The 20,905-nt window shown below is 53.0% G+C and overlaps 8 protein-coding genes across 8 annotated transcripts; 6 read left to right on the top strand and 2 right to left on the bottom strand.

Annotated features, from left to right (window-relative positions):
* Positions 1-2,146: 2,146 nt before the first annotated feature.
* Positions 2,147-4,583, top strand: T310_7512 (Serine/threonine protein kinase; the record flags this gene model as incomplete). Its single annotated transcript, XM_013469698.1, has 3 exons — positions 2,147-2,257; positions 2,499-4,385; positions 4,452-4,583. 3 exons carry the CDS (start codon positions 2,147-2,149, stop codon positions 4,581-4,583), a joined length of 2,130 nt encoding a protein of 709 aa, XP_013325152.1.
* Positions 4,584-6,700: 2,117 nt separating this feature from the next.
* T310_7511 (chitosanase) lies at positions 6,701-7,679 on the top strand (the record flags this gene model as incomplete). Its single annotated transcript, XM_013469697.1, has 4 exons — positions 6,701-6,835; positions 6,909-6,963; positions 7,015-7,325; positions 7,416-7,679. 4 exons carry the CDS (start codon positions 6,701-6,703, stop codon positions 7,677-7,679), a joined length of 765 nt encoding a protein of 254 aa, XP_013325151.1.
* Positions 7,680-8,291: 612 nt separating this feature from the next.
* T310_7510 (BAR adaptor protein RVS161) lies at positions 8,292-9,425 on the top strand (the record flags this gene model as incomplete). Its single annotated transcript, XM_013469696.1, has 5 exons — positions 8,292-8,304; positions 8,421-8,579; positions 8,639-8,745; positions 8,788-8,918; positions 8,972-9,425. The coding sequence occupies 5 exons, from the start codon at positions 8,292-8,294 to the stop codon at positions 9,423-9,425; spliced, it is 864 nt and encodes a 287-aa protein (XP_013325150.1).
* A 628-nt stretch (positions 9,426-10,053) lies between these two features.
* Positions 10,054-10,866, bottom strand: T310_7509 (Peptidyl-tRNA hydrolase; the record flags this gene model as incomplete). Its single annotated transcript, XM_013469695.1, has 1 exon — positions 10,054-10,866. One exon carries the CDS (start codon positions 10,864-10,866, stop codon positions 10,054-10,056), a length of 813 nt encoding a protein of 270 aa, XP_013325149.1.
* Positions 10,867-14,039: 3,173 nt separating this feature from the next.
* Positions 14,040-15,293, top strand: T310_7508 (uncharacterized protein; the record flags this gene model as incomplete). Its single annotated transcript, XM_013469694.1, has 2 exons — positions 14,040-14,272; positions 14,345-15,293. The coding sequence occupies 2 exons, from the start codon at positions 14,040-14,042 to the stop codon at positions 15,291-15,293; spliced, it is 1,182 nt and encodes a 393-aa protein (XP_013325148.1).
* A 586-nt stretch (positions 15,294-15,879) lies between these two features.
* On the bottom strand, positions 15,880-17,190 carry T310_7507 (RNA processing factor 1; the record flags this gene model as incomplete). The annotated part of the gene is made up of 1 exon (XM_013469693.1): positions 15,880-17,190. The coding sequence occupies one exon, from the start codon at positions 17,188-17,190 to the stop codon at positions 15,880-15,882; it is 1,311 nt and encodes a 436-aa protein (XP_013325147.1).
* A 433-nt stretch (positions 17,191-17,623) lies between these two features.
* Positions 17,624-19,648, top strand: T310_7506 (Glycine--tRNA ligase; the record flags this gene model as incomplete). The annotated part of the gene is made up of 2 exons (XM_013469692.1): positions 17,624-19,210; positions 19,265-19,648. The coding sequence occupies 2 exons, from the start codon at positions 17,624-17,626 to the stop codon at positions 19,646-19,648; spliced, it is 1,971 nt and encodes a 656-aa protein (XP_013325146.1).
* A 572-nt stretch (positions 19,649-20,220) lies between these two features.
* On the top strand, positions 20,221-20,905 carry T310_7505 (uncharacterized protein; the record flags this gene model as incomplete). Its single annotated transcript, XM_013469691.1, has 2 exons — positions 20,221-20,358; positions 20,452-20,905. Coding segments are annotated over 2 exons (592 nt in total), but the record flags the coding sequence as incomplete, so codon positions are not given.

The raw sequence follows: 20,905 nt of genomic DNA, 5'->3' as shown, positions 1-20,905 counted from the left end.
GCAGAGGAGAGAAAATAATAGTAATGGCAGTAAAAAGAAGCCAATATCAGAGCGTTTATTGCGAACGTGTTTGAAACAATGGTAGATAAATTGCAGAGAACATGCATATTATTAGACATGGGTTAAACGATGATTTTGCATTGCAAAAAGCGGTGATCTATCTATTGATGAGAGAGAGCAGTGGCGGTGAGGTGAAATGTGCCGTCACCAAATCCCGTACAACCTATACGGAGTAATATACTGTTATTATTAGGAATCGTTAACGAATCACGAAACTCAAAAAGGAAAATACTCCTCCAGTTCGGTTCAATGGCAGCTTGGGCCAGCAACACAGATCGCAATGCGGTCGTCTCGTAATGGAAGATGGCTGTGCATCATGCTGTACAGATCGGCATGGCAGGATCGACCCTGTGTCGGGTAAATAGGTCTTTTCCAGTCAACTTTTCCAGGCTCGCGGGCACATCGATCGCGTGGCTACCTACGGGCTACCTTACAGGACATCAGCATCACATGTTGAAGCTTCTTTCTCTGCACCTGTCGCAGAGCGTAGAAAAAAGGAAGGGGGAAAAAAAGCAAGAAAAGAAACCCGCCGAAGAACGTGCTATGGTAATCTATCAAACGTTTTCGTAAGCACTGATAAGATGTTTTGATACTGTGCGGCCGAACGTTGTCCGAGGCCTGTCACTAGAGGGCGGATCTCATGATAGTACTGTTACTCCAGATGGCTCGAGTCAGTCCGACTGAACCTACCAATTTCGGGTAATACCAGTAGAAAATCACCCCGGCCGGGCGGCGATTTCGTCACCGGCAAGCCATGGCGGGCGCTGCATGCACCTAAGGCCGGGATCGAAACGAAACCTGTGGTCCAAATTAAATGTCTCACTGTCGAGGAGGGTCGCCTAGCGGAAGGCTAAAAGCGACGATGGATACCGACCCGGCGACGGCCGCATGGCTTGACGAAACAGCCAGGCCAGCTCGCGTTGACGCTGAAAGAACCCCGCGTCGTTCCCCGCCCTTGCCTGCCAGCGTCTGGCAAAGGCAGTGAAATGCAAATGGAGCCGAATCTTGGACCATGAGTTAGGCACGATGGATTCCTTTCAGGACCGATTCAGCCTGCGTCGCGGGCCAGTCCGCTTCGAGAATCGCCGCTTCCATCCGGCCAATCTGCAGCCCCGTCCGCACATGCGCTACGGAAGCTCGATGCTCATCATGCGGATCATGCGTAGGGGGAGAAAAAGCAATTGTCCATGCAGACGCCCTCGCCTGCCTAGTGGAGTAGCGCTACCCAGCAGCCTGGTCCTGCATCCCTCCAGCATCTCGCAGCAGCCAAGAGGTCCATGTCGCACACGACGTGTTCTCCATCGAATGACCCGGATGCAGCTCGAAAGGCCTACCAGAGGACCAGTGATGACAATACAGCTTACGGGCCAGGTTACAGGTTACAGACTGTTATTACTGTCTATGTTGACATCTTTTATTGACCCTGCCTTACCGCTTCGTAACCAGGAGCCGTTCCGTTCGCTGGCGCGAAGCCAAGCTGGTACAGGGCTGGCTAAACGCCACGGGCCAAATCGAAATGACACGGCCCTACTGCCGGCGGGCATTAGCTTAGCAGGCAGATCGTCAAATCAGGCGACTGCCTGCACCGCCGCAATAAATACAGAATACAGAATACACTCGTCTTAGACTCTGATGTCAGCACGCTTGCTCCCGTTGGCCTCCTTGCACGACGTCACCCTGTTGCGATCCTCAGGTCCGCGGTCGACACAACGATTCACCATCTGGCAGTTTGTCACTGATCCGTCAGCCGACCTGGGATTGACCCGCGGGGAATGGGCTGGTAGGTTGGGTCGCTCGCCGAAACCGTACGGTTTGCTCCGCACCATTCCCAAGGGAGACGTCGATGACCACGATCAGGTTAGGTAACTGACTGGAATATTAATAATATCCGTGGAATCCCACTGCCTGCTAGAACCCTCGATGTCTGCTCATCATCCTCCCGCAACGGGAAACCATCAGTGTGCTGAGCCAGGGCTCGCCATGGCATCCTAAGCCCAAGCAGAAAGCGGGAACAAGGCAGTGGCCTTGGCACAATAGCAGTAGTATCAACATCAGCAGGCAGCATGCCATACGGTAATAACTGGTCATGAAGCCTCCGTCCGGCACCGTTCCGTGGTCGATGGCCGTGGCCATGGCAATCGTTGTATTAGATGTGGCGCAGAGCCGAATAGAAACCAGTCGTCGGTTTTGCCGGACGGTGCGTGTCACGAGCCGGGGCGCGTAACGCAGGCCTGACGGTAATTAATCCTGATCTGACTGGGCTCTGACAAACCCTCTTTTTGTACCCTCAGTCTCGATGGTGGTGGCTACTCCTCTCTCGTCACCGTGCTCTGGGGCAAACGGCTTGGTGCCCACAATGAGCCAGAAGACTTAAATGCTGTCATTACCGCGGCCCTGTGGCCCTCCGGTTTGCCCTCCCGGCACAGAAGAGAAAAAAGAGCGCGAAAAAGCCGCCCTTCCCCCGGGCTCTTGTTCGCGATCCTCTCTCTCCCTCTTCTTCCCTCGCCCTTCCCCCCCCCCCCGAGCCTGCCAACGAAACGGTAGGACGTCCCTTTTCCTCTGGAACCCTCTCAATCGGCCTTCCAAACGGTCTCTCTATCTGCCTCTGCTCTCGACGTTTCCCGTCCGAGCAATCCGTGCCCTGGTGCGCGGTGCGCTCGTCGTGTGCCATTGTCGCTTTCGTCACTCGTCCTGTCCGCCCGCCTCTCGCCGCCTTCCACACCACCCTCTCCGACCTACTTTTTTCCGCCCCTTCCCGTCTCCTTCTCCTGCAGATCTTCTTCCAACAACGCGTTGCGGCTTCGGCTACACTGTGGCTCTTTCCCCTTTTCTCCAGAGGGACCTCGTCGTCCCTCTCCTTCCCCTGCTGGAACGCACCTGCGCGTACGCCCTCGACCCAACCGCACATGACTCCCCCACCCGCCGCGTCACTTGTTCCTTCCTCCTCAGTGTCTTCGGCAGCAGCATCGGTGGCTTCGCAACAAGACCGCAATGATGGCGAGCAGCAGGTGACCCGGGCGCTCGAGGACATACGCCTGTCCGTCCCCACGAACGATGTCCTCCCAACCCCTCCTCCGCCCGCCAAAGTTGCCAAACCATCGATGGCACATCGCATCTCACGCATGTTTGGTGATCGGAAGGCGGCAACTCCCAAGGAATCAGACCCTCGCCGGGAAACGACTTCAGAGAGCAGCTCCGACGGCACCAAGCCTTCCATGAACGGGACCGTCAGGCCAGCGCCACCCCAGCCCCCCTCCCGGCAGACCTCCGTGAGCGACAAGAAAGGAGACGGAGAGCGGACCCGAAGCATCTTCGGTGGAAGCAAGGACAAAGATGCGTCTGCAACTCACAAGCGTTTCGAGATACTCCCGGACGGCACCCACCGTCATCACCTGAAAAGTGCCAAGCGGCAGGAGAAGCTGACCGACTTGCTCCGCGACATCCTGGGAGGTGGCAAGAAGAAGGAAGACCATGCGGATGACCAACAGCTGTCGCTGGTGTCGAGCTGGGTGGACCAACTCAAGAATGAGCGGGACAAGCTCGCCCAGGACAAGAAGGGTGGACCGAATGCAACGGCCTCGCTAGTCGACAAGTACGGCAAATGCCAGGAGATCGTGGGACGGGGAGCTTTCGGTATTGTCCGCATATCACACAAGGTCGATCCCAAGGACTCCCGGGTGGAACAGCTCTACGCCGTGAAGGAGTTCCGCCGCCGTCCCCAGGAGACGTCCAAAAAGTACCAGAAGCGTTTGACCTCGGAGTTTTGCATTTCCTCGTCCCTTCGTCACCCGAATGTCATCCACACCTTGGATCTGTTGCAAGACGCAAAGGGCGACTACTGTGAGGTGATGGAATACTGCGCGGGTGGCGACCTCTATACCCTGATCCTGGCGGCGGGCAAGCTCGAAGTGACCGAGGCCGATTGCTTCTTCAAACAACTAATGCGGGGTGTGGAGTACATGCACGAGATGGGTGTCGCCCATCGTGACCTCAAGCCTGAAAACCTGCTCCTCACCACCCACGGCGCCCTCAAGATCACGGACTTTGGCAACGGCGAATGCTTCCGAATGGCCTGGGAGAAAGAACCACATATGACCGCCGGTCTCTGTGGTTCGGCGCCGTACATCGCTCCAGAGGAATACACGGACAAGGAATTTGATCCCCGGGCTGTTGATGTCTGGGCGACGGGAGTCATCTACATGGCCATGAGAACCGGCAGACACCTGTGGCGAGTCGCCAAGAAAGATGAAGATGAGTTCTACGAGCGCTACCTGGAGGGTCGACGAGATGAGGATGGCTATGCTCCTATCGAGACTCTGCACAGGGTAAGTGAGATCCCTTGGACGCGTAAGGTCAAGTGGTTGCAGTGGCTGACTTTGCAATCCGTCCAGGCTCGGTGTCGTAACGTCATCTACTCCATCCTCGATCCCAACCCTGGTCGCCGGATAACTGCGTCGCAGGTTCTGAGGTCCGAATGGGTTCGTGAAATCAAGTTATGCAAGGCGGGTGAGGAGGGCTATTGATTCTGTTGAACGATTCATTGCTCTCTTCCCCCGTCTTTTCCTCTTTCCCCTTTTCTGTGTAGGCTCCCTGACGGGAACCTTACGGCCTTTTGGGGGGAAGTCTTTTTTTTTCGGGTGTCAGCTTTTGGGTGTCGGCGTCCTGATGATTACGGGTCTGGAATGCTGTCCCACATGCCTCTTTTCTCGCTTCAGAGTCACCTAGATCGCTGGCGGTGGCCTGGTTTTGTCCTGGGGTGACATACATTAAGGGCTTCGGAACTTTGTCACTTCCATAGATGGGAGGTCTTCTTTTCCACTATACACTATACGCCTAATTTGGCCGTCATGATTTCGCAGGCCCTAGGCTTTTATTGCACATTTTCTGTCTTTTAAAGCGCAACGAAGAGTCATGACCTTTTCTTTTTTATGTATCTTATGTCAGGCGTGCAGAGTCGATTGATCTGGTTTTACGGTTTTTCCTTCTGACGGCCGTTCTGGTTCGGTGTTGCTGCAAGTTTCCCATGCTTCTGCTGTATATTCTAGAGCCCACATGCTCCCGCGTCTTTCCCCTTGACGGCACTAATTCTGTGGACGTTGGCCCGACTTGTTCGCTATGGACTTTCCAGTGGAAACTTCTCGCGTTCCCGTTTCGTACCAGGCTTGGGGGGTAATCGAAGAGGCGAGTTAGGAATGAACATCTTGACCCAGGTTGGTCATTGTCTTTTTCTTCTTCTCCTTCTCCTCCTTCTTCTTCGCATGTTCGCTTTGACATTCTTGCCTTCTGTGTGCATATTTGTTAGCATTGATTGCATCTTATGAGCGTAATTCTTTTTGTATTCTCTGCCTATTATATCTCTTTCCCCTTCCTTTCCCCCATTTCCCCCTTCTTCAATTATGATATCACGAGAGTGCCTCATTGTTCTGGTGGATTCATGGTTCTGTTGTTGGTGTCGAGGTGATGACGTCTCGGGTCCTGACGATTAACTCCTGAAGGAAAGGAGAACCTTCAATGCCCCTATCTCCTTGTTCTTCTTGGGCAGATGATTCTGTGCCCCCTTACGGAGGTATTCATCATTGAACAAACAGGAGCCTGGTCTTTTCCTTTGCGGTATCCTTTCGTCGAAGTATGCCTAGAAATTCCTTTGCGATCTGAACCTGGAAACGGTCAACCAGTCTAAATTAGCGACCGGGCCGATCGAGCCCATGATGGCGTGAAATTTATCAGTGATGATTGCATGACATTTAAGCCGTGAGAGTATGTACTCCGTATGAGATTCTCGCCAGACTTGCCACCGGCTTGTTCTTCCGAAAGAGGGTCTAGGAGGTTCGCAGGAGCGAGCTTAAATCATTTTTTAGCTACCTTGATGCACTCGATAGACCATATGACCTACAGTACGAAGTAGTTATCCCCAGAAGGGTTCCAAGGTCCGACAAGGGAGCATCAGAGGTAGTATCGGTGCAGGCATCGGTTGAGCTGCTCTCCTGAACCCTGATCTCCGGACATTCTGTCGGCATACCGGCGAATCTCCGTGAAACCCGATGGGGGTATAATATCAGCTTTCTTTTTTGTGTGGGAGACTTTGAAGCCAAAACTGCTCGATGCAACCATGTTCCGCTCATGAGACCGGGAAACGGGGCGTTTCACAGGCGCAAACACCCAATAAGCGATCGCAGAGCAATTCGGGGTCCAAAACTTTAAGATCAGATTTGCTCCTTGATCAAACAGCGATCCGTGAGTTTTGATCTCTGTCTAAGCTTAACTTACGGAGTATTCGTCCAATTGCCCATCTGGGAAGCCGGTGCGGGTTGTGGGAAAGCCCACGCTCCATGCGATGGCTCCGGACATGCTATTTTTGACTATCGATCGAGAATTGCATCTCCACCGGCCCCCAATTCCCCTCCAGAGTTTCCCTCGGCGAGAGAAGATGTTTGTCCACTTGCTTGAAAGCTTACGGTGGGTGGGATATACTATGGAATGGTTGATAGTTACTGTATATAATAGTAGGACGAATGGTCAGAACTATAAAAGCTCTCCGATCGCCCTTGATTCTCCGGTTCTTCTCCGCCAGCATCGAGTTAATAGATCCACCTAAATCTATACTGCTAATCGTTGCGGACTTTCTGTTTCTATTATCAAAATGGTTTCCTCTAAGCCGATCTCCCTCAAGACTATTGTCACTCTGTCTCTCTCCGCTTTGCTTCTTTCCCTGCCTGCCACTGTCAGTGGCCGTGATATCCCGGCCAACCTCAAGTCATTCTATAACACTGTGAAGGTAGCTAACCCCCTCTCCTTCTCCTAGTAGCCGCTCCTTATTCTTGTATGATGCTGATTGTCATGTGAACCAGACGAAGGGATGCTCTAAGCCATTCAAGAGTGGCTTTGGAGATGGCCAAGGCAACTGTATGACTCTCCCCCACGACTATCAAGATCAATTCGGCTGATACCGTATAGCTGGCTTTGCCTACTGCGCTGACTACAAGGATCATGGCCTCATCTACCTCACCGGCCCCAAGGAGCTCGCTGACATGGATGTCGACTGTGACGGCGCCAACAACAAGGGAGGCAAATGCTCCAATGACCCCTCGGGTCAAAGCCAAACTGCCTTCCAGGACATCGTCAAGACGTATGGAATTAAGGACCTCAATGCCAACATCCACCCCTACGTCGTCTTTGGCAACGAGGACTCCAGCCCGTCCTTTAAGCCGCAGAGCGTTGGCATGAAGCCGCTGAGTGTTATGGCAGTCGTGTGCAATAACAACTTGGTATGCCCCCGCCACAACCTCTTTTTTTTTCAATAACCCCCTATTCTTCTTCTGTAGACAGATCGTGCTGACAGGAATCTACTCATGCAGTTCTACGGCATCTGGGGTGACACCAACGGTGGCACCGACACTGGCGAGGCCGCTATCTCGCTGGCAACCGCGTGCTTCCCCAACGAGGACATCAGCGGCGACAGCGGCCACACTCAGCACGACGTCCTGTACCTGGGCTTCCTTAACGCTTCTTCTGTGCCTGGCAAGGACGGCGCCAAGTGGGACGCCAAATCGTTCGAAGAGTTTGAGCAGTCGATTGCCAAGCTTGGTGACTCGCTGGTTGCGATCGTGCCGAGCAAATAATTATGGAGGCAGAGTTTTCGGGAAGTTATTTTCGTCAGTTGACTGTGTCTTGAAGTTTGTAAGGCTAGCAGTGTTCGCTTGTTCCTTGCACATGTATGTACTACATACATACCTAATGTACTCACCCAGGAAGTTGTATGTAGATTTTGGCTCGAGGGAATATCTGTGAAATATGTATATATGTAAATCTGTGGATATGCCTGTTCTTCTTGTATCCTGTAAAATTTCCCAATAAACGAAATAGTAGTTACTCGACGGTATCGTTTTATTATGCGCATGCTGAATCACTCAAGAAATGACGTAGGCGGACTTGCCGAAAACGGCTGCGCCACGCCAAAGGGGGCAGCTGCCAGGCTCCAGCAACTGTCCAGCTCACAATCCTCAGCCACACCGCCCGCTGGTAGGGCAGCCGATCAGCCATCAGCTGCCTGTCGTCGTCGCATACACATCGTGCCCTTCCAGTCTGTTCTCTTCCACCTGTGGTTGCGCCTTTTCATCTTCTCCATCAATAATCGACTCTCCCACTCGTCCAGTTGAGACTGTAATCTACCAGCGAATCATCCTGCTGCCCCGCGACTCTGATTCCACTGTACGCACGTCTTCTCAGCCGCCATGTCGTGGTCAGGTATGTCATCTTCGCCTATCTGCTTCCATTCCGCATCTCCATGGGATTGAGGCTTATGCTTTTGTTTTCTTTGATCTGCAGGTTTTAAGAAAAATGTCAACCGCGCAACGACGCAGGTGATGATGAAGACGGGTTCGTTCATCCAACTACCCCGCCTGCCTGGATCGGCCTTGCAACGTCACGACATGGGAAGTGTGAGGAGGAATCTAAGGCTGACTTCTCCTACCAGGGCATGTGGAGAAAACGAATGATCGTGACTATGAGATTGAGGAGAGGTACGCCTATTCCTTTCTTTCCTCGCTGTTCTTGCTCCGCGCGCTAATGCACATGGTAGACGTTACCGGACGATGGAGGCTGCAGCGAATCGCCTACAGAAAGAAGCAAAGGGATACCTGGATTCATTACGAGGTGCGCAAGCTTGACATGACTTTTGTTATCAGAGTAAGAAACTAATTCTGGCTATAAGCGATGACGGCCTCTCAGATGCGCATTGCAGAGACGATTGATGCGTTCTATGGCGATGCAGGGACGAGAGATGGTGTGAGCAGGAGCTACAAACAGGCGGTGGAGGATCTGGATGCAGAGACGATCAAGGCCCTGGATGGCCCCTACCGGTATTATTGCCCCGCTTTCTATCTTGTGAGCGACTCTTGCTAATTTTCTGCAGGACAACCGTTCTGGAGCCGATCTCCCGTTTCTGCGCCTACTTCCCCGATATCAACGAGTGCATCAAGAAGCGAAATAACAAGCTGCTCGACTACGATGCGATGCGGGCGAAAGTGAAGAAGCTGGTTGAAAAGCCCGACAAGGACGCAACCAAACTGCCCCGGGCGGAACGGGAGGCGGAGATGGCCAAGCAGGCGTACGAACAGCTCAATGAACAGCTGTTCACCGAGCTGCCGCAGCTCATCGACCTGCGGGTGCCCTACCTGGATCCCAGTTTCGAGGCCCTGGTCAAGATCCAGCTACGGTTCTGCGCAGAGGCCTACTCGCGCATGGCCCAGGTGCAGCAGTACCTCGATGCGGACACGAGAGACCAATATGCCAACGGCGACCTGGACAATCGGGTCGAGCAGGTGCTGCAGGAGATTCGGGATTTGAGTATTGCAGGGACAGTCTAGAGTCTCTTGTTTCGTTCTGTCTGTCTCTCTGTTTATCTAATCTGTTCTAGTTGATAACGACCTTGTCTATTGACTGTGGGATGTTTGATGACTCGATCTTGTTCTTATTCATGTTCATGTTCATGCGTATTGAGGTTTCTTCTTTCCTTTCTTGTCTTTCAGAAAAAATAGTTCTCTTTCTTTCTTCTCTTCTCCCATGTACTACAAATACATGATCTATGATCCATATTTCAGTTAGAATGCTTTTTTGTCTGTTTGTCTGTGTTGTTTAGCGATACAAAGAAAAGGTAGAGGGAGATTTCTAGGAATATTATATTATAATCTATTTTGGAAGATTAATCTGCATGCATCTGCATACATATACTACGGACTTGTTTAGGTCGAGGAATTCCGTCTGACTGTTTGCTTGCTTTCATGCCTAGACAATGAATGGGCTATGGGCTATGTTGGTACTATTTTTTTTTTCGCATTTGTACTGTCTATAATTCAGCACACAAGAATTTATTGCCATAAAGAAATATGGCTAATTTGGTATATATCTCTACGTAAATATCTGTACAGTTAACAGGTAGTATACACGATATAATACAGGTGCAATTTTCATACGCTCATACGTTCATACATCCAATTAATTCTCGTCTTTCCGGTACAGTTCCTCCATGAGAATGTCTACAACAGGAGCGGCGGCGGCCTGCACCGCGCTCAATTCGTTAGCAGACATCTGGGTGAGGACGTAGTCGGCAACGGCGCCCGGGTCCCGGCTTGCGGGACGGCCGATTCCGATGCCGATTCGCAAGATTGAGAGAGGGTGGGCGTCCTTTGAATTCGATCCGTCAGTAGAAGTGCCAGTGCCAGCCTTCTGCTTGACAGGTAGCAGCCCTGACCCGCGAAGACTCTCCATCACGCTGATGAGACCCCGATGTCCCCGTAGGCTGGCCTGCTCTGGCCCGCCTCGTTTCACTTTCACCCGGCCTAGGGAAGCCTCGAGCTCGTCGTGGAGGATGACCAGTGTCGGACGGAAATGCGTCAGGTCGCGCACATTCAGCTCGACAGGGGTCGTTCCTCCGCCTGCGGAAGAGTCTCCTGCTCCTTTGAGGAGTTGAAGTGTCGGTCCCGTCTCCGAACCCGTCGCCGTATTTTCAAGGACTACCTTGCGGAAGATTCTTTCCTGGTCTGTGAGCCACGTCTTCAGGCGCCGCGTGAGGGGTGGTCCGGAAGTGTTCATCAGAGAGGGACATTTCCACGTCTGGTAGAACAGCGGCCGTGAGGGGATTTGGGCGTGGACAAGACCAATGCGTTCCTGCAGTAGCGGCTCGACGGCCGTCAGTAGGGAGTGTCCCGCGCTGTGTCGCGTCAATGTATAGGGAGCGGGAAGATTCCCGATCGAGGCGATGAAGAGGAATCGCTGCGGCGATTTAAAGGTGGAAGTTGCGGCGGCCATGATAGGCAGATAGGTAGATGGGAAGGCTAGATAACAAACGACTGAATAGAAGAGAAAGACGAAAACAATTAAAAGAAGAGGGAAAGGAGTCCGCAGGAGCCTTCCCTCACACTCTCACGCCTCCTTTCCTCGTCGTCCCCTTGTCTGCTGAGTGAGGGACCCTTTCTCAGTCGCGCAGGAGCTGTTCGCGAAGGTCTTCAAGGCTGGGAATTTCTGTACGCCACGTTCTGCGGGAGATCTGCGCCCGCATGGATCTTTTGATACCGCGCTTCGGGATTGGTCAGGCTATTCAGGTACCAACGGTTAACCACAAGTGGATAAGGAGGAAAAAAAAAGAGGTGGTGTGTATGTGAGGGAGTTCTTAAGTAGTCTCATCATTATATCCTTGTCGTAACTTGCTGGGCATTCTGATGGTTGTTTGTGTTGTTTCCATGTTCCTCGGGCCAAAAGAGTAAGGCACGCACCTGCCTTAACAAATCATCTGCGCCGATGCGTGCCTTCCTTTCAAGCCAGCTGAGTCGGGCAAGCAACCCATTGAGCACACGCAACGCGCTTCGACTGTACGTCTTTGTTTTTTTTTCCTCTAGTTTTTATATTCCTCTTTCTTTCTTTCTTTTCCATTATCTTCTTTTCTTTTTCTTTTTCCAGGTCTTTGATGATCTCATATGTGTCTGATAATCCTTCGGTCCTTTTGGGTCTTTCCTGTTCTCCTTCCGTTTTCAGTTTAGGAGGAATTCCATCAAGCGAGTTTGTTATTTCAACGATGAAAAATCTATCATTGACAAAGGTAGTCTCCAAGTTCCAAGTATTGCGTCGCCATGATTGACTGGTTGAATAGCGTGTTGTACAGAGTCCGACAACAACTCGCGGAACCTCCGACGGAGCAATTGATCAATGATCAGCCAGACCACGACAGTGACTAGACGATGCCCCGCAGCTGGCCATTAAAACTATCTAGGTAGGTCCGTACCTAGTTGCCGTTCGACCCTGGGCGATCATTGACTGCGAGTCTGCCTGCCTGCCTGACGGCCCTGACCTGACTGAAGCTACTGCAAGGCTCTCACGATTGTTGCTATCTATCGCTGTCGCGTTCCACCGGGTATCCATGACCTCCACATCTGCGAATGGCAGGAGGATTGATCCCTCTGAATGGAGACGGGTCTATAAGTATGAATAATAAACGGGGGTTGTGGGAACAGTGGATCGCCAAGACGGTAAGACAGTCCGACTACGGCCTGGACAGCGCAGCTTCTTATTTCATTTACGACATAGTTACCCTCAGTCGATCCGGACTCCAGGGTCGAGACTCGAGAGAAGACGAATCCGGGACGGAGTATCCGGGACGGATGCGATGGGCTTCCGGCCCTAAGGACGGCTGGCACACGGTACGGATTCACGGGTACTCCCCGGTCTGCGGCCCCGCGCAGACAGCCAGAGTTACCAGACTCCAGCGTCTGCCGTCCTCAGTCCTGACAGCGACAGGTGTGCTGTGTGGAAACCTGCCAACCTTTTCCCCTTAGCGGCCGCCGCTGCTGGCAACTTGCCGAGGCACTTGAAATCAATAGTCGGTGATCTATGATAGCCTGCCAGACCGTCATGCTGATAGCAATTCGTCTACTCCGTACTAGAAATACATACTAGTTGGAGTCAGGTCCGCGATCCATCCTCCTGGGATTTATCTCCGGCTCGGTGCTTGGACTGCCTCTACCGTTTGCCCGTTCTCTCCTCTTTTCCCTCTTCCAGCGACATGCTTGGCCACACATGGTAATTCGTGCCAATGGGGCGGCTGCAGTAGTGGTGTAGTGCAATACTAATTCCTCTCCATCTGCATCTGAGCAAAGCACCTAAGCCTGCCAGGGATTCAAGTGGAGACCGCCGACCAACGCAAACCTCCAAAGTCGTCAAAAAAAAACCTTCCCAAGGCTACGTCTCTGGGACACCATACAGGACAAGGACTGTCAGTCTGTTACAGGTCAGACTCACAGCCTATCTTTATTTCGGACTTGATTCGAGTCTTGGACTCGTGTTCTCCGCCGCTTCGGTAGATGGTGGAGTCGTGGACCGGTCTGTGGGAGCCAGCGTCTAACGGCTGAATTCTCAAGTTCGTTAGTTTAGGACAGTGGAACGGCCTGTGCAAACGCAGGACTCGAAAACGACCGTGCCATCATTCCGGTTCCAGACGTTCCTGCAGGTCTGCCAGCCCTAGCTGCAGTGCTACGGAGTACATCGTGCCCATCCACAGGCGGCAGAGACATGACGTTCCAGCACGACTGTCGCCAGGCTTAATAGTATTCTTATTACTATTGTTTCTTTCCGAGACCCGACCAGGCGATATTTGTCGTCTTGCGAAGCGCACAGCCTGCTGGAGCTGCTGGAGGGGGACGTGATTGGCGGGCGCGCAATCGCAGCAGGCCGGCATCTTTTAAGAACCTCTGGAAGGCTTTGTCGTCTCCCCAAACCGATCGTTAGCGTGCCCGCCGGATCGAACGGTCCCTGCTGGCTGGGTCAGCCGTCCCTGCAACAGGCTGTCAGCCACTCACTATCAGGCCAATATGCCTTCGTCCGAGTTAATTAAGCTCGATGCCGGCGCCGGGTGGGTTCCGTCTGCAAGCTCCAGGGTCCGGCCGTCTAGGGGCCCCCTCCTCCCCATCCCACGGGTGACAGCAATGGGGCCTACGGATCACAGTCACGATTCGCAGTGAACTACTGGAGCTTCTTAGCATGGTTCATGGTTGATTCGTCGGTACTTTTGCTATTTAACTACGGAGTACGGAGTAAACTGGTCTGCCAGTAGCATTAACCGGCTGGTACTGGGCTGACTGGACGGAGTATGCTCCGTACCTAATTGATTATCCACGTCTCTCTCCGCACCGTTTTCTCCTCTCGAAAAGGCTATCTTTCTTTCTCCCCTGTGGACTTTACACGTGTCAATGCACGTCGCCAACCGTCCATTTCTGGGTAATTTCCCCCGTTTTTTTCTTGGTGCGGTTCTGTCGACTCTTGACCGTTAGGCAAGACCGACGAAACCCTTGAAAAACCTCCCCTCTTTAAGTTTACCGCTCATAAATGTACCCATCAGGTGTATGGAATTAATGTTCCTTGGGACATTCCTGCTCTTAGCTGACCGATAACCCGAGCCCGCTCTTTTCTGTGATCGTGCAAGTCGTCATGTCATGGCCGAAGAACCATCTCTTCAGGCAGAGGGCCGTGCCCATGACGACTACGACCAGCCGGTGGCGGTAGAAGATGAAGAGGAGGAGCGGGAGGAGGAGGAAGCAGAAGTAGACGGGGAAGAGGAAGAGGAAGAGGAAGAAGAAGAGGGAGAAGAAGAAACAAGTGAGCTGTCGGATATTGACTCGACATCGGTTTCCGAGTCGGAGTCTGACGACGACGGCGCACATTCAATGTTGGCAACCCATCACTCATCATGCAACACGCCAGCGGGGCGCAAGGCTGATTGATACAGAACATCGACCAGATCCGAGAACCTGATAAAAGGAGTATTCGAGAATGGACGGAGGTACTGTAACGACACATATTTCATGCCAAACGACGAGGCCGAGCAGACGCGATTGAACATCGTTCATCAAATTTTCTTGATCCTGCTTGACGGTGAATTGACCAAGGCTCCCGTCCCAAAAGGCGCCAGTCGCATCTTGGATGTCGGGACGGGACCTGGGGATTGGGCCATTGAGATGGGCGAGCTGTATCCGGACGCCGAGATCATTGCCACGGACATCAGCATCTTTGATGGCGGTCCGGGCCGGTTTGGGCTTCCTAACGTCCACTTTCAACTTGACGATGCCGAGGAGGAGTGGACGTACCATGAGCCATTCGATTTGATTCACATGCGGGGCCTCTCAGGCGCCTTTCGTGACTGGAATGCGGTCTACAAACAGGCGTTCAAGCACCTCAAGGCGGGCGGGTACATCGAAGTGTCGGAATCCGACCCGGCAGCAGACATCACGAATATCCCTAATGCTCCTCCAAATTCCTACTTCAGCATTCTTATGTCGGCCATGCGAAACACCGCCGACGCGGCCGGGTTTCCACGCGGGCGTGATCATCTCCGGCCCTCGGCGCTCACATCTGTTGGGTTTGTGGATGTGCGAGTCCACGATATCACCGTCCCAGTGGGGACGTGGCCGCAAGACCCTCGGCAAAAGACCCTGGGCAAGATGGCCCTGATTGGCCTCCTCGAGGGCTTGGAAGCGAGAAGTCTCCGCCAATTGACTGCGACGGGGAAGTGGACCGCTGACGAAGTGCGAGATTTGTGCGAGAAGGCGAAGCGTGAGATCGTTGCCGCAGAGGGTATGACGGTGTCAGTACGGTTCGTGACTGGGAGAAAGCCGATGTCATACGCACCGTACAGGATAAGGCACCGGCGAAAAATGGACCAGCTTTTTCGTGAACTGCAGCTGAAGTGACGGAGGAAAATTTTGAAAGAAAGAAAAAGAAGCAGGGGGAAAAAAAGGAAAAGAAAAGACACGAAACAACCAGAACCAGAAGAACGATTGATACAACAATTACATGTGATGATGCATACTGATGAATGACAGTTACGACCTTTTCATTTTCACATTCATATACATGCTTGGAAATAATATTTCTCATTTGTTATCTTATTTTTTGCATGAATAACCCTTTTTTTCCAGTCCTTTTTTTTATGTCTTAGGAGTCAGTCAACTAGCCATCGCAAACATAAACCCCAGTCGTTGACGCTTGTATATACATCACATACATACATGCAGATGCAGGTATCTATCAATGAAACAATAACTCCGCCTTACCGGACCAGACCAGACCGCAGATATTTTTGTGTCCAATTAAAGAAGAAAAAAAGGAGCAAGGAATCGATCTAGAAGGATGATTATCCAGGTCGTGGCACGCACCAACAGAGTAACTGAGTTGGTCCAGTTTGCAATGGAAGGAGAAAAACATGCTTTTGGGATTTGGTAATGAGTCGTCACACATCCGGTGCTACTGAAATCGGTATCGGTGTCTTGGAAATGATTATAGCTGGAATTTCGTCCTCGTCTTCTCGAGCGATCCCTTCCATTCCCATTCCTGTCCGCTGGATCGTTGTATCCCCTTATCGATCCGGCGCAGCTTCAAGGTAAATCGCGGCCCGAGCTCCTGCAAACCGGCCTTGATGTTCTCGACACCCTTCATTTCTTTCCCATCCGCGCCGACGACGGGCTTCTCTGTTTCGCGCTTCTCGCGGAAGACGTACCTATGCCGTCTCAAAAAAATGTAATCGCGTTGACAATGTAACGTCACGACTTGGCGGCCCTCAAAGTCCGGCTGCGGCGGGAAGAGCGTGCGGAACAGATGGGCCGTCAGCAGACCGAGCGGCGTGCGGAAATTGTTGAGGATCAGCTCGGGCCAGTGATCAGTCGCCCTGCCGTGGCCCGGCAGTTTCTTCCCTTCCACCCAGTTGCTGATGGAGAAGTGGAAGGTCGGGCCCTGCGGGAGGTGGACGATGGTCAGCCCCGAGGGCCGTTTCTGGTCCTCCTCCAACACCAGCACCGCCGTGTAGTTGCGATTCGCCGCAAAGGACGCAATCTCTTTCACGGAAAACTTGTACGCGTACCGATGTGCCGTCCGCCGGATGTAGACGCTGTTCGGGAACAGATCTGTGAGGAGCTGGGCTTCATGGTGTAAGGTGGAATTGATCGAGGTGGTGATGAGGATCTTGGGCATGGGGAAATCGTTGGTGAACAGTGTCGGGAATTTGGCAGCCAATGCCTCGGGTACCAGGTTCAGATTCGTGCTCTTGGTAGACAGCGTAGGACTTGTCGCGCGCTCAGTTGGTGTTGGAAGGGAAGACTTTCGTGAGCCGGCTTCCTTCTTCTGCTTCTTCGCTTTGCTATCTTCTTTGTCTTCATCGTCATCTTCGGGATCGGTCATGATCATGCTATCGACTTCATCATCCTGATCGTCTTCTTCCTCCTCCTCTTGTGCATCGCTCTCATCTTGCTCTGAAATCGGTTTGTTGAGCTCGGCCTCTTCCTCTTGCTTCTGTCGCTTGATTCGCTCCACATCGACGCTGAGTCCCAGTCCGTCCTCCACGTCGCTGTCGACTTCATCCCAGACACGTTTCCGTTCGAGAGTCAACGGTATGTTCTTGCGCAGCCGTTCCTCTTTCAATTTGGGATTTTTCGCCTCTTCCTTTTTTCTGGCGAGCCGCTCTTTCAGTCGGGCGGCCTCTTCAGCCCGCTTCCGCCTCATATGGAGCAGCTGCCGGCGCATTTTGTTGGCGGGCTTGAAAGCCAGCCCGGCGGGGGGAGCCCCCTTCGCCTTGGACTTCTTTGTGGAAGCCATTTCGACTGCAGATCGGCGTCGAGTCCAGGCACAATGCGTCTGTTGCGCGTCCTGGATGGCCGAGACGAAAAGTTGGGGAATAATTTTGGCGGAGAATCGTTTCGCCGGCGGAGTCGAACGCAACGCTGACTGGGGCGAAACCTCTGCGACTGCGGGACAGGACGAAAGGTAGGACGACGCCCATCAATCAATTTCATTTTGACTCATCGCCATCTGCCAGCTCGCGCAGGGGTTGTCTCAACGCTCCTCCTCCGACTCATTCATCCATTCCTCTCTCCCTCCATCCTCCTCCTCACGCCAACCGTGGTGGATGAGTCAGTCGCCCCTTTGTCGACTCCTCCCACGCCTGCTGAAAAGGAACCCCACCAGAGCATTTTCGAGCACCACCAGATCATACAAGGCTCAGCCTGCAAAGAAGACTAAAAACCCCGGAATGGCGACCCTCACGACCAAGACTGGTCAGGTTGTTGACCGGTCGATCCTGGAGTCCCTGCTCCGTCGCCGGCTCTTCTACTTCCCGGCCTTCGAGGTCTATGGAGGGGTGTCTGGTCTCTACGATTACGGGCCCCCAGGATGTGCGCTCCAGGCTAACATCATCGATCTCTGGCGGAAGCATTTCATTCTGGAGGAAGACATGCTCGAGGTGGATACGACGATGCTGACTCCTCACGAGGTCCTGAAGACCAGCGGACACGTGGACAAATTCGCCGACTGGATGTGCAAGGATCCCAAGACCGGAGAGATCTTCCGAGCAGACCATTTGGTCGAAGAAGTTCTCGAAGCGCGTCTCAGAGGCGACAAGGAGGCCCGTGGCCAACAGGTTCAGGTGGACGAGGAGAAGGAAGCAAAAAAGAAAAAGAAGGCGAAGGACACCAAGGCCGTCAAGTTGGACGATGCCGTGGTCGCCGAATACGAGGAAGTCCTGGCCCAGATCGACAACTATGATGGCGAGGGGCTGGCGGAGCTGATTAAAAAGTATGACATTCGGAATCCCAGGACGGACGGGCCCGTCCTCCCGCCTGTGGCTTTCAATCTCATGTTCCAGACCTCAATTGGTCCGAGCAGCAACATGCCTGGCTATCTGAGACCCGAGACTGCTCAGGGCCAGTTCCTTTCCTTCCAGAAGCTGCTCGACTTCAACCAGCAGCAAATGCCCTTTGCCTCTGCCAGCATTGGCAAGTCCTTCCGTAACGAGATCTCCCCGCGCTCCGGTCTGTTGCGAGTCCGTGAGTTCCTCATGGCTGAAATCGAGCACTTCGTCGACCCGGAGGGCGGGAAGAAACACCCTCGGTTCCATGAAGTCCAAGACGAAGTGTTGTCTCTGTTGAGCCGCGACGTTCAGCTTTCTGGCAGCACTCAAACCGAGGACATGACCATTGGCAAGGCGGTGTCAACTGGCTTGGTTGACAACGAGACCCTTGGTTACTTCCTCGCCCGCATTCAAATGTTCCTCTTGAAGATCGGAGTGGACCGGTCTAAGCTTCGGTTCCGGCAGCACATGTTAAATGAGATGGCACACTATGCTGCTGACTGCTGGGATGCCGAGCTGCTCACCAGCTACGGCTGGATCGAGTGTGTTGGATGTGCTGACCGCAGCGCTTATGATCTGACGGTGCACAAGAACAAGACTGGCGCTCCTCTGGTCGTCCGTGAAACACGTGCGGAACCTCTGAAGGTTGAGGAGTGGCAGATCGACATAGACAAGAAGAAGTTCGGTCCTCGCTTCAAGAAAGACGGCAAGACCGTGGAGGCGGCAATTGAAGCGCTGTCTCAGGATCTGCGCGAGAAGCTGGCTCTTGATCTGGAGAAGGACGGCAAGATCGAGATTGATGTGGAGGGGGTCGGATCTGGGAAGGTGGAGCTGGACAAAGATCTCATCAAGATCGAGAAACGGACGAGGATCGAGCATGTGCGTGAGTACACGCCTAACGTGATTGAGCCTTCTTTTGGTATCGGGCGGATTCTATACAGCTTGCTCGAGCATTCGTACTGGTCACGGCCTGAAGATGAGGCTCGCGGTGTAAGTTTCCCCCCCGTTGTATCTTTCTGCCAATCTCAGTCTAACTGTTATCAGGTCCTGTCCTTCCCACCAGCTGTTGCTCCAACCAAAGTGTTGCTGGTGCCTCTTTCTAACCACGAGTCGTTCCGTCCCTTGTGCCAGAGGCTGAGCATGAAGCTACGCCGTGCCGGTATTGCCAGCAAGGTGGATGACTCGTCTGCAAGCATTGGCAAGCGGTATGCACGCAACGACGAGCTGGGCACGCCGTTTGGTATCACGGTGGACTTCCAGTCTGTCAAGGACAACACCTTTACCCTGCGCGACCGTGACACGACGAAGCAGGTTCGCGCGAGCGAGGAGGAGATTCTGCAGGCCATCAAGTCGCTGGTCGACGGTGAGGAGACATGGGAGGATGTGCGGAAGCGGCTGCCGGAGTTCACTGGGCAGGAGCTTGATTAAAACAAAAAAAACAAGGAGCAAGGAGAGGATAGGAAATGAAAAGCGTGGGAACTGGATATCTCATAGAGGATGTGTAGATATATAATCAGGAAGCAGCTTTAATGGGGCACCGTGATGGGGCATCTTTCTATTTTTCATGGACATGATATGCGAGCAGTCCAAGGACCAGGGACAGACAGTAATATTTCCCACCCTTGATTTGAATCCATTGTCTTCGAAGGGGGTTAATTCATGGTGAAATTGTCATTGCCATTTACGGAGTATTTCTTAGGGCTTCGGTCTGGGCTTCCGCCGCGCTGTTGTTGGCCAGGACGGAGTAGCCTCCGCAGGCGCGTGAGCGTAACGGGACATCATCGATCGATGCGCTGGCCTCGACTCGACACCTGGCCTTCCGCATTTCTTGTTCTCACGATATGTCTGCCTATCTACCTATCATGAATCTGTCTTAAGGAGCGAGTGCACGTCTTTCTTTCTTTTACTATTCTAGTCCTCCTTCCTCACCACCGCCAACCATTATTACCACTGGAGAAATCAACCTAGGATACGGTGCGACAGAACAGGACGGACGCCCTATGGCTCCACACATCTCGTCCGCCAAGATCACCCTTTCCTGTCCGCTCTTCGCGGCCGATTTCGACCCCCGCAACAATGGCTTTCTCCTCGTCGGGGGTGGCGGAGGGGAGGGCCGCAGCGGTGTCGGAAACAAGATCGTAGGTAGACAGACTACCCACTATGCGCAGGAATATATCCTGCGAGCAAAGGTTACCGTGACTAACTGGAAGTTGGAATTAAAAAATAAATAGGCGCTTTTGAACACGTCGAAACGGAACGAGATTTCCGAAGTCGTGGACATCGAGCTGTCGCGAGATGAGGATTCCGTCACGTCGCTGGCAGTCGCGCTGGCCGATGATGAGTCGATCGTTGCCCTGGCCGGCATCAACAGCTCCCAGGCTGAACAGCAGCGGGGAAACAACCAGCATCTGAGATCGTTCCGGCTGGAATACCCGCCGCGGAAATCCGCCGATCATGCAGATGGCGAAAAGCCGCAAGAAGAAAAACGCCCGAGGACGACGACGGCATTATCCCGGACGTCACTGTTCAAGAATATCCAGAAACCCAAGCCTGGCGAAAAGATCGATACGTATCAGAGGCTGTTGCGGTTGTCGCCATGGAGAGGTGCTGATGCCCCTCGGATCGCTGCGATCGCAACCGGGCTGGCTCCATCCGGCGAGATTGTGCTGTTCAACGTGACCGCGA

The sequence above is a fragment of the Rasamsonia emersonii genome (assembly GCF_000968595.1).
Source record: "Rasamsonia emersonii CBS 393.64 chromosome Unknown ctg1118621760554, whole genome shotgun sequence".
NCBI classification, from domain to species: domain Eukaryota; kingdom Fungi; phylum Ascomycota; class Eurotiomycetes; order Eurotiales; family Trichocomaceae; genus Rasamsonia; species Rasamsonia emersonii.
This window is presented reverse-complemented; position numbering and strand designations above follow the sequence as displayed.